Genomic DNA, 17,426 nt, shown 5'->3' on the forward strand with positions numbered 1-17,426 from the left:
CGAGTCTCTGTAGGGATTGGGAGCCCCAGGTCTCTGTGTATGTGCGGGGGATTTCCCTAGGGGGAGGGGCCCCGAGTCTCTGTAGGGATTGGGAGCCCCAGGTCTCTGTGTATGTGGGGGGGATTTCCCTAGGGGGAGGGGCCCCGAGTCTCTGTAGGGATTGGGGAGCCTCAGGTCGGGGGGGGGAGGATTTCCCTGGGGGGAGGGGCCCCGAGTCTCTGTAGGGATTGGGGAGCCCCAGGTCGGGGGGGGGAGGATTTCCCTAGGGGGAGGGGCCCCGAGTCGCTGTAGGGATTGGGAGCCCCAGGTCGGGGGGGGGAGGATTTCCCTGGGGGGAGGGGCCCCGAGTCTCTGTAGGGATTGGGGAGCCCCAGGTCGGGGGGGGAGGATTTCCCTGAGGGGAGGGGCCCCGAGTCTCTGTAGGGATTGGGGAGCCCCAGGTCGGGGGGGGAGGATTTCCCTGGGGGGAGGGGCCCCGAGTCTCTGTAGGGATTGGGAGCCCCAGGTCTCTGTGTATGTGGGGGGGATTTCCCTGGGGGGAGGGGCCCCGAGTCTCTGTAGGGATTGGGAGCCCCAGGTCGGGGGGGAGGATTTCCCTGGGGGGAGGGGCCCCGAGTCTCTGTAGGGATTGGGGAGCCCCAGGTCGGGGGGGGGAGGATTTCCCTGGGGGGAGGGGCCCCGAGTCTCTGTAGGGATTGGGGAGCCCCAGGTCGGGGGGGGAGGATTTCCCTGAGGGGAGGGGCCCCGAGTCTCTGTAGGGATTGGGGAGCCCCAGGTCGGGGGGGGAGGATTTCCCTGGGGGGAGGGGCCCCGAGTCTCTGTAGGGATTGCGGAGCCCCAGGTCGGGGGGGGAGGATTTCCCTGGGGGGAGGGGCCCCGAGTCTCTGTAGGGATTGGGAGCCCCAGGTCTCTGTGTATGTGCGGGGGATTTCCCTAGGGGGAGGGGCCCCGAGTCTCTGTAGGGATTGGGAGCCCCAGGTCTCTGTGTATGTGGGGGGGATTTCCCTAGGGGGAGGGGCCCCGAGTCTCTGTAGGGATTGGGGAGCCTCAGGTCGGGGGGGGGGAGGATTTCCCTGGGGGGAGGGGCCCCGAGTCTCTGTAGGGATTGGGGAGCCCCAGGTCGGGGGGGGGAGGATTTCCCTAGGGGGAGGGGCCCCGAGTCGCTGTAGGGATTGGGAGCCCCAGGTCGGGGGGGGAGGATTTCCCTGGGGGGAGGGGCCCCGAGTCTCTGTAGGGATTGGGGAGCCCCAGGTCGGGGGGGGAGGATTTCCCTGAGGGGAGGGGCCCCGAGTCTCTGTAGGGATTGGGGAGCCCCAGGTCGGGGGGGGAGGATTTCCCTGGGGGGAGGGGCCCCGAGTCTCTGTAGGGATTGGGGAGCCCGAGGTCGGGGGGGGAGGATTTCCCTGGGGGGAGGGGCCCCGAGTCTCTGTAGGGATTGGGAGCCCCAGGTCTCTGTGTATGTGGGGGGGATTTCCCTAGGGGGAGGGGCCCCGAGTCTCTGTAGGGATTGGGAGCCCCAGGTCTCTGTGTATGTGGGGGGGATTTCCCTAGGGGGAGGGGCCCCGAGTCTCTGTAGGGATTGGGGAGCCTCAGGTCGGGGGGGGGAGGATTTCCCTGGGGGGAGGGGCCCCGAGTCTCTGTAGGGATTGGGGAGCCCCAGGTCGGGGGGGGGAGGATTTCCCTAGGGGGAGGGGCCCCGAGTCGCTGTAGGGATTGGGAGCCCCAGGTCGGGGGGGGAGGATTTCCCTGGGGGGAGGGGCCCCGAGTCTCTGTAGGGATTGGGAGCCCCAGGTCTCTGTGTATGTGGGGGGGATTTCCCTGGGGGGAGGGGCCCCGAGTCTCTGTAGGGATTGGGAGCCCCAGGTCGGGGGGGGAGGATTTCCCTGGGGGGAGGGGCCCCGAGTCTCTGTAGGGATTGGGGAGCCCCAGGTCGGGGGGGGGAGGATTTCCCTGGGGGGAGGGGCCCCGAGTCTCTGTAGGGATTGGGGAGCCCCAGGTCGGGGGGGGAGGATTTCCCTGAGGGGAGGGGCCCCGAGTCTCTGTAGGGATTGGGGAGCCCCAGGTCGGGGGGGGAGGATTTCCCTGGGGGGAGGGGCCCCGAGTCTCTGTAGGGATTGGGGAGCCCCAGGTCGGGGGGGGAGGATTTCCCTGAGGGGAGGGGCCCCGAGTCTCTGTAGGGATTGGGGAGCCCCAGGTCGGGGGGGGAGGATTTCCCTGGGGGGAGGGGCCCCGAGTCTCTGTAGGGATTGGGGAGCCCGAGGTCGGGGGGGGAGGATTTCCCTGGGGGGAGGGGCCCCGAGTCTCTGTAGGGATTGGGAGCCCCAGGTCTCTGTGTATGTGGGGGGGATTTCCCTAGGGGGAGGGGCCCCGAGTCTCTGTAGGGATTGGGAGCCCCAGGTCTCTGTGTATGTGGGGGGGATTTCCCTAGGGGGAGGGGCCCCGAGTCTCTGTAGGGATTGGGGAGCCTCAGGTCGGGGGGGGGGAGGATTTCCCTGGGGGGAGGGGCCCCGAGTCTCTGTAGGGATTGGGGAGCCCCAGGTCGGGGGGGGGAGGATTTCCCTAGGGGGAGGGGCCCCGAGTCGCTGTAGGGATTGGGAGCCCCAGGTCGGGGGGGGAGGATTTCCCTGGGGGGAGGGGCCCCGAGTCTCTGTAGGGATTGGGAGCCCCAGGTCTCTGTGTATGTGGGGGGGATTTCCCTGGGGGGAGGGGCCCCGAGTCTCTGTAGGGATTGGGAGCCCCAGGTCGGGGGGGGAGGATTTCCCTGGGGGGAGGGGCCCCGAGTCGCTGTAGGGATTGGGAGCCCCAGGTCGGGGGGGGAGGATTTCCCTGGGGGGAGGGGCCCCGAGTCTCTGTAGGGATTGGGAGCCCCAGGTCTCTGTGTATGTGGGGGGGATTTCCCTGGGGGGAGGGGCCCCGAGTCTCTGTAGGGATTGGGAGCCCCAGGTCGGGGGGGGAGGATTTCCCTGGGGGGAGGGGCCCCGAGTCTCTGTAGGGATTGGGGAGCCCCAGGTCGGGGGGGGGAGGATTTCCCTGGGGGGAGGGGCCCCGAGTCTCTGTAGGGATTGGGGAGCCCCAGGTCGGGGGGGGAGGATTTCCCTGAGGGGAGGGGCCCCGAGTCTCTGTAGGGATTGGGGAGCCCCAGGTCGGGGGGGGAGGATTTCCCTGGGGGGAGGGGCCCCGAGTCTCTGTAGGGATTGGGGAGCCCCAGGTCGGGGGGGGAGGATTTCCCTGGGGGGAGGGGCCCCGAGTCTCTGTAGGGATTGGGGAGCCCCAGGTCGGGGGGGGAGGATTTCCTGGGGGGAGGGGCTCCCCAGGCGGGGGGAGGGGCCCCGAGTCTCTGTCGGAAGTGGGATGCCCCCATGGGGGTAGCCCGCAGGGGGGAGGGGTCCCGAGTAGGAATTGGGGCGCCCCCGTCGGGGGGAGGGGCTTTCCTCTCCCAGCCCCGCCCACTCAGGCTCCGGGCCGCCCAGCGCTTTGCCCAGAGTTCCCGCGGGGCGGGGCCCGGGGCCGGGGCCCGCGGATTGGCTCTGCGTCCGCCCGCGTGTTGGCCCCGCCCCTGCCACGTCCGTGCGGCGAGTGCGGCGCGGAGCCGGCGTTGAGGGGAGGCCGCTGGAGCCCCGCGCCCGTCGCTGCGTGAGCGCCCCGGGGGGTACGTTCTGGAGGGGGGGCACGTTCTGGAGGGGACCAGGTTGGGGGGTTGTTCGGTGGGGGGGCTGGGTTGGGGTACATTTGGTTTGGGGGCTGGGGTGGGGGGCACGTTCGGTGGGGGACCAGGTTGGGGGGTTGTTCGGTGGGGGGGCTGGGGTGGGGGGCACGTTCTGCAGGGGACCAGGTTGGGGGGTTGTTTGGTGGGGGGGCTGGGTTGGGGTACATTTGGTTTGGGGGCTGGGGTGGGGGGCACGTTCTGCGGGGGACCAGGTTGGGGGGTTGTTCGGTGGGGGGGCTGGGTTGGGGTACATTTGGTTTGGGGGCTGGGGTGGGGGGCACGTTCTGCGGGGGACCAGGTTGGGGGGGTTGTTCGGTGGGGGGGCTGGGTTGGGGTACATTTGGTTTGGGGGCTGGGGGGCATGTTCTGCGGGGGACCAGGTTGGGGGGTTGTTCGGTGGGGGGGCTGGGTTGGGGTACATTTGGTTTGGGGGCTGGGGTGGGGGGCACGTTCTGCGGGGGACCAGGTTGGGGGGTTGTTCGGTGGGGGGGCTGGGTTGCGGTACATTTGGTTTGGGGGCTGGGGTGGGGGGCACGTTCGGTGGGGGACCAGGTTGGGGGGTTGTTCGGTGGGGGGGCTGGGGTGGGGGGCACGTTCTGCAGGGGACCAGGTTGGGGGGTTGTTTGGTGGGGGGGCTGGGTTGGGGGGCACGTTCTGCAGGGGACCAGGTTGGGGGGTTGTTTGGTGGGGGGGGTATGTTCAGTGTAAGGTACGGGAGGGGAGGTCTGGGGAGATACAGTAGTTTAAGGGGGGGTGCTGGCTGGGGCGGGTACACAGTGGATGGGGGCTGGGCTGAGGGGGCACATGTTGGGAGAAGGGGGCCTGGACTGGGCATACCGGGTGGGTGGGGGGCTGGATTAGGGAATATCCAGGGGTTGGGGCTGGACTGGGCATACCGGGTGGGTGGGGGCTGGATTAGGGAATATCCAGGGATTAGGGCTGACTGGGGGAATACATGGTTGGGAAGGAGGTTGGGGCTAGGGGGCTCCTGATGTGTGGGGACTGGGGTGAGACTGTGTGTGGGGCAGGTAGAGTGGGGGATATGGTGGCGGGGACAGGGGGATGAGAGTGTAGGGGAAAGAAGTCTCTTTCCTCCTAGCCCAAGGCTGACCCTGGGTGTACTTCATTGTAACTTTTCCATGCAGACTAAGCTAGCGTTCACCTGTGGCTGGGATCCCTGGACAGCTCTCCCTTAGGGGAGGTCTGCCTGGTCTCCTCTAAAGAGATGTTCACTCCCCTCCTAGCTTTGTTTAATTAACTATGGCGACTAATGGCTCTGTTTGTGAGAATACAAATTTTAAGTACGGTAGAACCTCAGAGTACGAACACCTCGGGAATGAAGGTTGTTCGTAACTCTGAAATGGTCATAACTGAACAAAATGTTATGGTTGTTCTTTCTAAAGTTTACAACTGAACACTGACTTCATACAACTTTGAAATGTTACTTTGCAGAAGAAAATGCTGCTTTCCCTTGATTTTTGTAGTAGTTTATGTTTAACACAGCACGGTACTATATTTACTTTTTTTGTTTGTTTGTTTGTTTCTGGTGCTGCCTGATTGTATACTTCCAGTTCCAAATGAAGTGTGTGGTTAACAGGCCAGTTCGTAACCCTGGTGTGCGTAACTCTGAGATTCTACCATAGTTCTGTTGCCATCTGCCCTGGTGTGTCCTGGAGACTAGCACAGCACAGTGATGTCAGAAGGGAGTGGAAGGAGGCAGGCATCTCAGAGTTGCTACAGTGAGGACATGTTTCAGAGTAACAGCCGTGTTAGTCTGTATTTGCAAAAAGAAAAGGAGTACTTGTGGCACCTTAGAGACTAACCAATTTATTTGAGCATAAGCTTTCGTGAGCTACAGCTCACTTCATCACATGCTTTTTCCACACACCTTCAGTGTGGTTCAAACTCTTCCTGATGGTGTAGGCTCCCAGCTCACTTGACTTCCTTGGACATTGCTCACATGTACCCAACTGCAGAACGTGGTCTTAGAAGTGGAAGTTCCCTATAATTAGTTTGCAGTACACTGAAATAGTTTTTGACTGCCCCTTTCCTGCCAGGCCCCTCATCTTTGGCAAAGGAGGACAGGACTTTTTCAAAGCATATTCATGTCTGTTTAAACTGTCATGGGTGCTGATATTGAACAGGTCCTCTGCACTCCTTCCCAGTCTGAGCTGGGATTGATCCAAGCTCCTATTGGTTTCTAGAGGAAACCCAGAGACCAACCAGCCTTGTGTCTTGTAGCGTTGAATTATATAAGTCAGTTTATTACTTTATCAAAATAATACTAAATGAAAAGATGTTAATTTTCCTGGTGTTCTCTTCTCTAATATTTCTTTTCAGTGTGTGTTCTGAGCATTCTCTAACACAATACTGAAATTACTTCCAATTTTGTTCTGCATAGAATATTGTTTGAGTAGAGCTCTATTATTTTACGATCAGCCATGAGTTCTGGGTAAGCTTTTTAAAGAGAGAGGTTAATAGCAGCATAGGATGATCCAGCAACTAAAACTAGGCATGCTCGGGTTTATATAGTCCGACATAACATTAGCTATCATATGAGGTATCAGAGCTATGGCTTGAATTACAGTGGCTTAGTTCTTGTCAGCCTTAGAGTAATTCAAACACCTATTATAGCTTGAAAGTCCACTGCAGACTTTGGCATGGTCTAGTCACTAAAGCCCAGGACTGGGCATCAAAAAACCTGCATTCCCATTCCTGGCTTTCCTGAGACCTTGGGAATGTCACTTAACCTCTTGGTGCCTCAATTTCACCACCTTTTAAAATTAAGATAATACTTCGCTACCTCATAAGAGTACTAGGCTTAATTTGATTGTATAGTTCCGTGAGATCCTTCAGTAGAGGTTCAGTGTTACTTCCAATTTTTTTTTTTAAAGGTAGGTGGAGAGTTTCTGTTAGCGTTTACCCAGAAGGGATATACACTGCAGATGTTTTCATTTAAGTATATCAGTGTTTGTGAAAAGGGCGTATATGTAAAGGTCATCATATACCAGCAGGTAGAGAGAAAATATTTAGTGCTTCCTGTTGTACTCACAGTGCTGCCTTCTGATCTGACACTTCTGTGCTCTGGATTCCATTAAAATGCCTCATACGTAACACATTCTGCATTTTTCCCTAGACAGCATTACAGAGATGTTGCACTGTCTTATAATTCATGTAAAAGGCATTTTTTGAAATATAGGGATCCCAATAAAATACGTTTTACAACTTAGTTTACTTTGGCATGTCCAGTGGTATATATGAACACTGTATCTTGCATTGAAGAGCGGTGGCTTTTTGGTTCAACTGAAGATAGATAAAGAGGACTCTTTTTAAAAAAGAGAAAATCTAGCCTCAGAAGTCGCTCTTTTGCGTTCTAGTTCATTTTATATACCCCATCAGATAGTCTAGTTACAGAAGCCAGACACACACAGAATGTACCTCTAAATTAAAGAAATCAGCAAAATTTCCCTTGTTTCCCATTTTTTATTCTCCTCCCCCGACCCACTGAATAACAAACATTTCCCTCATATTCTATTTTAATCATTTACAGTTGTCACACTGTAACCATGGCAGTGCCAGCCAAGTGGTGAAACAGTCAGTGAAAACCTACGCCTTTCAGTAAAGACTGCATTCGATTTTGTAAATTTTAAACTACTACTGTGGCCTTGAATGGATAGTTGAAAAAAAAATTCTATCAGCAAAAAGTGTGTAATTTTGCTTATCCAAATTGCAGTCTCTATAGTTTTGAGGTACAGTAGCGAAGTTTGCATTTCTTCTTCTTTATTTGGAGTGCTAGATTTTTTGAACTGGGTGTAAATGCTAAGCATACTGTACAAAATCTGCTCTAGTTACCTTAATTCCATAAGAAGTTTGATTCATTAGCACAAAAATTAAATTAAATGGGCTTTACTTAACATGCATTAAGGAACTTCAAAGTATGTACTTTTATTGTTTGTTTTTAATCCCAAATCCTGGTAGGTTCTAGTTCAAACAGTACAACTGCTGATAAAGTAAATAGGAGATTAAATTTCATTAACTTCTCATTGCATCATAGAGAAAACACGTTACTGTGTAAATAGCTGGAATAAGGGTATAAACATACAATCATATTACTATGTAGCTACCAGGATTACTGGGTATAAACATTAACTCAATCTCAAATGTTTTTTATAGAATGCATCTATGTTTTGATTTCAGTACACCTCCTGCAACCCCTGCTGCCATGATGCCTGATGACATACCAATGTTTGACCCACGTCTCCTTCAGGAACTTGACTGGAGCCAGAACATAGCAACATTTTCTCCTGCCATCTCGCCTTTAGACCCAGGGGGTGGTTTAGTTCTGAGACCCCTTTGCACTGCTGATATAAATAGAGGTGAAGTCCAGTTCTATTTCCTATTGTGTAATGAATATTTTGGATCAGAATTATACACAGTGCAACCTGCACTCAACCATTTCCAGTAGGTTGCCCTCACTTCATTATTAACCATTTTGAAATCATTCTGAGATTTACAATCCAATCCAATCTAATCTGTACTTTAGGTGAGAACCACCTCTTATATCTCATCTAGGTCCGTATAGGGCCCCATTGTGGTAGCTGAGTGCTTAGGCGTTTGATACTTGCTTGTGGTCACTTAAAACAGATTTTCCCGATATTTAGAATGCACTAAAAACAAATCTTAAAGCTCAAATCTTTCAAGTAATCCACATGTTCCTGTTCATCACAATCTCTTGTAGAGGTAACATACATTTCTTTTTAAAAACAGTATACTGATTCGTATTCATTTGAATGTTAGAAAATTCAACTAATTCTTTAGCTGTGGAACTTGGGAAAACTTGTTTTGAAAATACAGTTCAACATTCAAATTATTTCTCTGAGGATCCATGAAAATGTAAACCTGATAGGGTATGTCTACACTGCAATTAAACACCTGTGACTGGCCTTGTCAGCTGACTTTGGGCTCATAGGGCTCAGGCTATGGGGCTGTTTAATTGCAGGGTAGAGGTTCAGGCTTGGGCTGGATCCCAGGCTCTGAGAACCTGCAAGGCTTTAGGGTCGTACCCATAGTTTCTTAGCATTCTGCCTTTGCTTTGATTCACGTCTCTTGTCTGCTTTCAAAACACTTCATTGTTACAGCATTAGACAATCATTTAACATTGCTTATGGCGTGAGTTCAAAATTAATGTTGAATTCACTTTCAGGATATAGAATTCTGTCAGTATACGTATGGAGTATGTGGAGTTCTTTACATGTAACTAAACTAGACGGTAGGTGGTATATGGAGAAGTCGATTCCCTTCACATCATGAATCTCAGCGTACTTAAAAACTTCACTTTACTTGGAACACGTCAATGTTGCTTTTGTGTGGTATGTGTTACATATCTTGAGGGAATACAGGGGGGTGTTCTGTTTCAGTAATCATTCAGGTGTCACATTGTCTCCTCTGCGTGGGTACAACTATATGGTGTAAAGTGCTGTTTTTGCTTGCACAATTGTGTGCATAGATTTACAGATTAGAATTTGTACCTGAAATGCTGGAACCATATTCTTTGGGCTTCTAGTTAATTGCTGATCTTTATCTGGTATTAAACTTTTTTGTTGTTGTACTTTTCTGCAACAGGCTTTTTTAAGGTTCTGGGTCAGCTGACAGAAGCTGGAGTTGTCAGCCCTGAACAGTTTATCAGTGAGTACATTATTCGTTATTTTGGCATTTGAAAAGGGGAAGGGTGGGAACAGGAAGTTATTAATGTTGACAGCAAATCTGATCATGAATGAACCTCTTGACTTCTGTAGCTGGATGATGCCACAGGAGAGTTTGTTAGCCCAGGCCTCTCCAGGCAGATTTCAGCATTTTGAGGTGGTTTAGGATCTCATGGTCACTGTGACATTCATTCGCCTGTCCCAGGTGACTTCAGAGTTCACGCGCACAAATGGGGCAAATTCTAGTTCTTTGTGTCCAGGTAGAGTTTTAGAGAGAACGTGTCTTGTTATGGTCTGTCCATCACCACTTGCAGTTTGAAGTTGGGGCTTGTCTTCGCTCCTATTGAGGCAGTGAGCTTGTTTCACAGATTCCAAGGCCAGAAGGAACCATTGTGATCTCCTAGTCTGACCTCCTGTGTGACTAGGGCCCTACCAAATTCATTGTCCATTTTAGTCAATTTCACAGTCATAGGATTTTTTAAATTGTCAATTTCATGGTTTCAGATATTTACATCTGAAATTTCACAGTGTTATAACCATGAGGGTCCTGGCCCAAAAGAGGGTTGTGGGGGGGTCATGGTATTGTCACCCTTACTCCTGTGCTGTTGCTGATGGAGGTGCTGCCTTCAGAGCTGGGCAGCTGGAAGCGCAAACATGAGGGTCTCATGGTATGGGGGGATGTCATCACTTTCTGAGCAGGGGTAGGGCCAGCCTTACAGTGAATGACCACCCAGGGCCCCATGGTCGGGGGGCACTGTGGTTCCACACACACCTGCCCCCCGCTTCCCCCTCAGCCCAAGGCCTCTTTAACCTCCAAACACTGGGCCTGGAGCCGGGGATGGGCAGGGGTGGGGCAAGGTGACAGAACCTTTGTAGAAGTGCGGGGGGGAGGAGGGGGCACTGGATTCGGGGGCATGGAGCCACACACCCTCACTTTTTAACATGGGCGTAGTTTGAGGGGCCAGGAGGCGGTACTGTTTCATGGTGTGGGAGCTGATAACCGTGATCAGGTCCCCCACCGTGAAGTGCAGCTCTTACCCAAGACTTGCAGTCTGTGAGGGAAAGTCTACCTCCTAGCCCCCCAAACTATGCCCTTGTTAAAAAGTCAGAGGGACATGGCCTCCTGAGTCCCCTGGTTCCAATGCTGTCCTGGTGGGGCTGGGGAGGGACAGAACGGGACTTCCTCTTCTCCTACAGAGGCCGCTACCGGGGCTGGGTTAGATCCACCTCTGGGAACTTCCCCCTGGCTGCAAGAAGCACTGCAGCTGATCCCTGCGCAATGAGCCCTCCCCCCGTGGTTGGGAAGTGATGGGGGCAGGAAGCAGTGTGGGGATGCGGAGCTTTCTGCAGCTGGAGGAGGTTCCCGGAGGTGGGTCTCACCTGGCCAGCCTCCATCACGACCCTTGGTGAGTTGTTCCAATGGTTAATTACACTCACCATTATTTCCAGTCAGAATTTGTCTAACTTCAACTGCCAGCCATTGGACCGTGTTATACCTTTCTCTGCTAGACTGAGGAGTCCATTATTAAATATTTATTTCCCACATACTATAGATATTTTTAGACTAATCATTGTTAAGCTAATTCTCTAATTATTAGCTAATTATTAGCTAATCCTTCTCTTTGTTAAGCTAATTAGGTCAAGGTCACCATAAGGCATGTTTTCTAATCCATTAATTATTCTTGTGGCTCTTTTCTAAACCCTCTCCAATTTATCAACATCCTTCTTGAATTTTGGGTACCAGAACACACTATTCCAGCAGCAGTCGCATCAGTTCCAAATACAGAGGTAAAATAACCTCTTTGCTTCTACTCGAGTTCCCATTTATGCATCCCGGGATTGGCTCTTTTGGCCACAGCATCACACTGGGAGCTCATGTTCCGCTGATTATCCACCGTGACCCCCCAAAACTTTTTCAGAGTCACTGCTTCCTAGGATAGAGTCCCCCATCCTGGAAGTATGACCTACATTCTTTGGTATACATTTACATTTAGCTGTATTAGAATGTATATCATTTGCTTGAGTCCAGCCTACCGAGTGATCCAGATTGCTCTGAATCAGTGACCTGTCCTCTTCATTGTTTACCACTTTCAATTTTTGTGTCATCTTGAAACTTTATCAGGTCACTGATAAAAATGTTAACTAGTGTAGGGCCAAGAACCCAGCCCAAATCACGTTCTGAGACTTATCAGTTAGCCTGTGTTTAATCCATTTAATATCTGAGTATATTATGTCAACACAATTACCTTTATCTACCGAACTTGTAATCTCATTAAAAGAGAGACCAAGAAAGGGTATGTCTACACTGGCAAGTTTCTGCGCAACAAGTTTATCCACTTTTATTAAAGCGCTGGAATTAAACTGCCGTTGCGTGTCCACACTGTGCTCCTTGTGACACTGGAGCGCATCCACGTTAGCCGCTCTTGCAGTGGCAAAGAAAGCAGTGCATTGTGGTAGCTATCCCACTGTGCAACTGGCCGCAGGGTGCCTCGGGAAGGGCTTGCAATGCCTCACGGGGAAGGCACAGCGTCCCATGATGCCGATTTCTCAATCCCATTGTTCCGTGGGCATCCTACTAGATTCCCAGCTGCTTTTCAACTGAAGCGGAGGGTGGGGCAGAGTGTATGACAGGGAATGTGTGTGTATGGAGAGGGGGAGAGAGAGTGTGTGTGTGTTTTGGGGAACAGAGTGTGTGTCACACACACACTCTCAACAGCACAAGCATTCCACATTAATGGTTTGCTTTGTGTCCTGGAGCAGATTAGCACAGGATGCAAGGGCTGTCAGCTTTGAAAGGGGCGGGGCAGCCAGCCATGGTTCAAAACCATGAGCAGACCGGCCACTTGAGGGGTAATGGGACCCTTCCGGAGGCCAGCTGATTGCTTTCTGCGCTGTAATGTGTTTACACTGCCAATACGGCGCTGGAGCCTCTGCACTGTAAGGCTTCCGACTCTCGTCGAGGTGGGATTTTTTTGCAGCGCTGCAACTGAGGAGTTTCTGCGCCCAAAGCGGCTTGGCAGGGTGTACACCTTGGGAGTTACACTGCAGAAAGCGGCTTTACTGCGCAGAAACTTGCCAGTCTAGACAAGGCCTGAATTAGGATCTGTTTTCCATAAACCTGTGTTGATTTGCATTAATTACGTTACCCTCCTTTAATTCTTCACTGAGTCCCATACCAGCTGTTCCATTATCTTGCCTGTGATCAGTGTCAGGCTGACAGGCCTATAATTACCCAGGTCATCCTTTTACCCTTTTTTTATTGGTCTGCTTACAAAAACTAATAGGGCTTCAAGCTAAAGTCTGTCACTGTGAGGAAGAGTGATCTACCTTGATCTTAGCGGGTCTGTGATGCTAGCAGCAAGGGAAGGGTCTTCTCCCTGCATCTCAGAACACAAGAATTTGTATTGTCTACTCTTTTAGCCATTCGCATCCTAATTTGAAACAGATCCTTTTTGACTGTTGAGTTTTGTCCGTTTCTAATTTCTTGATCGCCTCTTGGGTTGTGGCGTTGAATTCTTCAGTGCTATGAATTAGAATTTATCCTTCGAAATAAGTTCATGTGGCTGTTAGTTCTAATCCATTAATAAAATGTGTCTATCTTACTATTCTCCTGTTTCCACAGAAACCTTCGAACACATGAAGAGATCCGGTGATTACTATGTGACTGTTGTGGAAGATACAAATCTGGGACAGATTGTTGCTACAGCAACACTGGTTATAGAACATAAATTTACTCATTCATGTGCAAAGGTGTGTTTGTGCATTCCAGACTGTAATTATAGAGAAAAAAATTACATTAAACTAATTGTTTTTCAAAAATAGTAAATACAGTTTACTGTCAAACTGAATAAGATTAGTATACTCTTAATGTAAGCTACAAAGACATTTTAAGATCTGTAAAAAGAAAAGGAGGACTTGTGGCACCTTAGAGACTAACAGATTTGTTTGAGCATAAGCTTTCCTGAGCTACAGCTCACTTGCATCCGATGCAGTGAGCTGTAGCTCACGAAAGCTTATGCTCAAATAAATTGGTTAGTCTCTAAGGTGCCACAAGTCCTCCTTTTCTTTTTGCGGATACAGACTAACACGGCTGCTACTCTGAAACCTGTTATTTTAAGATCTGTTTTCCTTGCCTGTCAAAATATGATGCAATGGTAGAGATTCACTTGTTAATTTAACTGAAAAATGACTTAAAGGTGCTATAGTAAACTGAACACACACGCATATATTTCCTCAGAGAGGAAGGGTAGAAGATGTTGTAGTAAGTGACGAATGCAGAGGAAAGCAGCTTGGCAAACTGTAAGTATTTCTTCACAGTCTTTACCTTGTAACACCATACAGGTCAGGAACCCCGTATATCCCATCCAGTTTCTAGCATCTGTTAACACACATGCTATAGTTGCTTCGATGAACATGTACGGATCAATAACTAGGCTCAAGCCGTAACAAATCACTCCTCTGCGTGTGCATGCGGACATGGGCACACCCCTCAAGTCACATTGTGCTCGAGGGCATGTTTGACTAATGAATTGCAAGTACCTACCTAACAGCTGAAATGAACTGCCCTTTAATAGATGCTTCTGCATTCTCCATGGGAAGTTAGCTAATCTGTTTTAATTCATGTGAATCATTTTACACAATGGCATTTCATGATCTACTGTAAGAAAGGGTGCTGTGCTTCCTTCATGCCGCTGCAACAAACTCAAAATGAATTTTTTTCTCCAAGTAAAAGTTGAAGTAATATTTCAGGTAGAAAACTGAACGGCCTCTATCACTGCAGTTTAAGCTTCTACTGCACAGAGAGGTATCATCTAATAGTAGTAATGAAATGTTTGCATTCATGCTGAAGAATTGAACTTTAATTGATCCAATGCCATTTTATATAACCATTCGTGTTCTCTGTCTCTTTCAGATTAATGTCTACGCTTACGTTGCTAAGTAAGAGACTGAACTGTTATAAAATTACTCTCGAGTGTCTGCCCAAAAATGTGGCTTTCTATAAAAAGTTTGGATATTCAGTATCTGAAGAAAACTACATGTGTCAAAAATTCTTTAATTAAGAACTTCCAGCTTTTATTTTGTAAAGACTATTGGGGTGGAGGACATTGTGATACAAACTCATTCTCTTCATGGAAAATTTAAATAGTTTGTTGCTGCAACTGTAATGAGCCCTGTAGATACCGGACAACAGATGTGTAAAAATTGCAATTTGAATGACATTTTCAAAGGTCTCGGGGGGTGATGAGTTGTTGGTACTAATTTTACTACTGTTCAGCCTAAGTGAAGCTTTTTTTTGTTTTGTTTTTTTGTTCTTAGCTGGGTTATAAAGGGTATGGTTTTTAACAAAAGGTATATATTTTTAATCACAAAATTTTTCTTGCCTTGTATTTTTCTAAAGTTCTGCGCTTCTTGGTAGCCAAAGGGCAGGTAATGTGGGGGTTGAGCTTCTCTCTGTACTTCATTGAAGGAAAATGTAATCTGTGTGGGGAACACACCCTATTACGCAGCAGTAGTAAGGCAGAAAAGGAACTTGTTTTATTTCTAACCTTAAAATGTAGACTTCAGTGCTATTGACATTAATGTACCTAAAAGTTTCATAGCCATTAGCTTCCAAAAATTAGATTGAACAGATTATAGTTGGAGGGTATAATGTGGCTATAGTAGACATTTATTGGCCATACTTCATTTATATTTTAAAATATCAACTGAATACAGACTACATATTCAGGACCTGCACTTTAGCTGATATATTGGAAAGATTCAAAGCAGTCACTTACAAACTTGTGGCTTGTGCACAGAGCAAGGAAATTCTAAACTTGTTTAAAGTGCAAAATATTTCTCTCATCTTGAGTAAGGCTTTCCGTATTTCTGTTCTATTTAGATTAATGTCATTTGAGAACAAGAGTTAACACCTTCTGTATCAGTGATGTGCTCCAAGTTAGTGAACACATTTGACTTATTACTTGCCACACTTGATTCTACTGGGCCAGATATACATTCTTCTTTGATGGTAACTGCTTACACAAATTGAATTGCTGATTAGCAAAGAAATCCCAAATCCTGGTACCAAAAGCTTGAAGCTGCTTTGGATTGTCCTGTCTGCTCTTAACGTTGGGTAAATGATTTTAGCAATTCTTGCCACTGATGGCAATAAAACCCTTGTTTCAATGGTAACATATGGTAGGAGAGTGACAAAAACTACAGTTATGAATAGGATATTGTGAGTAATGAAGGTTACTACAGAACAATCTCTTCTTGTTTTTGAACAATTAGGCCTTAGAAACTGTTCTCTTTTCAGCTGAGGACTACTTTAAGTTGTGGTGAGGGTTCTGTTTAATGTAATCGATAGTACTCTAATGTATTGTTTTCTTGGTGATGTCTAGGTTTTATTTATTTTTTTTAAAAAAGCATTGTTTAATCTAAAATAAACAGACTGCCATATTTTCCTTGTCCTTAATGTGTTTCACATTGAGGTTTATACCAGCTGTGTGTGTACTTCCTTAAAATTGTCTAGATCCAACCTGATCGTTTTTGCCTTCCCTCATCTGGAGATCACCTTTTTAAAATATCTGTTAAAGATCATGGTCTCTTTTCTCCGAGTGATTTAAATAAGGATATTGGATGCAGACCAAACTTTCTTCAGAACGACCATTCCTGAGCTCTGTAAGGAGAGACTACAAAATAAAGAAGCCCAGTAATACTAATAGTAGCTAATTGGAGACTATCAATCACTTGAACTTTACCAGTCCTGGAGCTGGAGAACTCCTGTTTATTCCACCTGGGGGTCCTAAACCTGAGCTAAACAGTCCAACCCTTTGCTGAATGTGACAGAAGCACACCTAACTGTTGGGAGATGGTACAGTATGTAAATGTATTTTTGCTACCAGCCAAGTTTAAAATGAATACGTTATTGCTGAGAAAGCTAGCAGCAGTGCAAAAACACACAGCCTCTCTCTTCCTTGCTTTAACCGTATGAAGTTCAGAAAGTGCTAGTGGACATTTAAATAAGGAAGTGACTTTCAAGCCTTTGTGATTAAGACTCCAGCTTCCTATCAGAAGTGACAGCTGGTTTATGCGACACCAGGTTAATGTGGATTTTCCTGTTCTTCACAACTTTAATCAGATGTTGAACTTTATCTAGTTTAAAGTACATTACAGTATGCAGTGGTCTTCCAGGGGGTACATCATCTCATCTAGAGATGTGCCTAGTTGTATAACAGGCTACATAAAAAGCACTAGCGAAATCAGTACAAACTAAAATTTTGTACAATGACTTGTTCATACTGCTCTATAGACTATACACAGGAATGTAAGTACAGTATTTCTATTCCAATTGATCAGTTTTATAATTTTATATGGTAAAAATGTATGTCAGCCATTGTTCAGAAATAGTGCGCTGTGATACTTCTGTATTTTTATGTCTGATTTTTGTAAGCAAGTTGTTTTTAAGTGAATTGAAACTCGGGGCTACACAAGACAAATCAACCTTTCCAAATGACTGTACCCCTTCAAGAGTCTTGAGAGCCACTGATCTACGGGACCTAGTCCATTCAGGTCCTTATTAGAGTGAGATGGTTCCTGGCCTCATTGCTTCCCAATTAAAAATAACTGGTAAGTTCGTAAGAAAACTTGTACAACATGTAGGGAGCTGTTATAGGCCTACCTTATATCGATTTAAGACAGTTAAAGGCTTTGGTCTATTACATGTTGGATAATGCATTTACTGGGAGAAATCCAGCTCACGCATCTTGCGCTGACGGGTACGAGCTTTCCAAAGTACTGTTTGCTCTGTATCAGAGGCTACATTCTGAACCCTGGCAGACTGATGGTAGCAAAACCAGCAGTTGTTGAAGTTACCTCTTCCTATTAAGCAGGGTGGCTACTGCACCTTTAGCTGTGCCAGTCATCTATGACTTGATAACTTAAGGTTAAACACAGTTAAACTGTATGGAGTTAACTTAGACTACGTCTACACTACTGTAGTAAGTCGACCTACGCTGTGCAACTCCAGCTACGTG

The 17,426-nt window shown here is 48.7% G+C and overlaps 1 protein-coding gene across 1 annotated transcript; it reads left to right on the plus strand.

Moving 5' to 3' along the window:
- Positions 1-3,557: 3,557 nt before the first annotated feature.
- Positions 3,558-16,725, plus strand: GNPNAT1 (glucosamine-phosphate N-acetyltransferase 1). The gene is made up of 6 exons (XM_073350113.1): positions 3,558-3,649; positions 7,904-8,082; positions 9,329-9,391; positions 13,031-13,158; positions 13,646-13,707; positions 14,321-16,725. Exons 2-6 carry the CDS (start codon positions 7,929-7,931, stop codon positions 14,466-14,468), a joined length of 555 nt encoding a protein of 184 aa, XP_073206214.1. The 5' UTR covers positions 3,558-3,649; positions 7,904-7,928; the 3' UTR covers positions 14,469-16,725.
- The last annotated feature ends 701 nt before the right edge of the window (positions 16,726-17,426 follow it).

The sequence above is a fragment of the Lepidochelys kempii genome, chromosome 6 (assembly GCF_965140265.1).
Source record: "Lepidochelys kempii isolate rLepKem1 chromosome 6, rLepKem1.hap2, whole genome shotgun sequence".
In the NCBI taxonomy this organism is placed as follows: domain Eukaryota; kingdom Metazoa; phylum Chordata; order Testudines; family Cheloniidae; genus Lepidochelys; species Lepidochelys kempii.

Excerpts from the sequence above, each read along its gene's own strand:
- GNPNAT1 (XM_073350113.1), top strand. The coding sequence starts at position 7,929 with ATGATGCCTGATGACATACCAATGTTTGACCCACGTCTCCTTCAGGAA. Across the intron at positions 8,083-9,328 it reads CACTGCTGATATAAATAGAG|GCTTTTTTAAGGTTCTGGGT; the intron begins GTGAAGTCCAGT and ends TTTCTGCAACAG. Across the intron at positions 13,708-14,320 it reads GGAAAGCAGCTTGGCAAACT|ATTAATGTCTACGCTTACGT; the intron begins GTAAGTATTTCT and ends TGTCTCTTTCAG.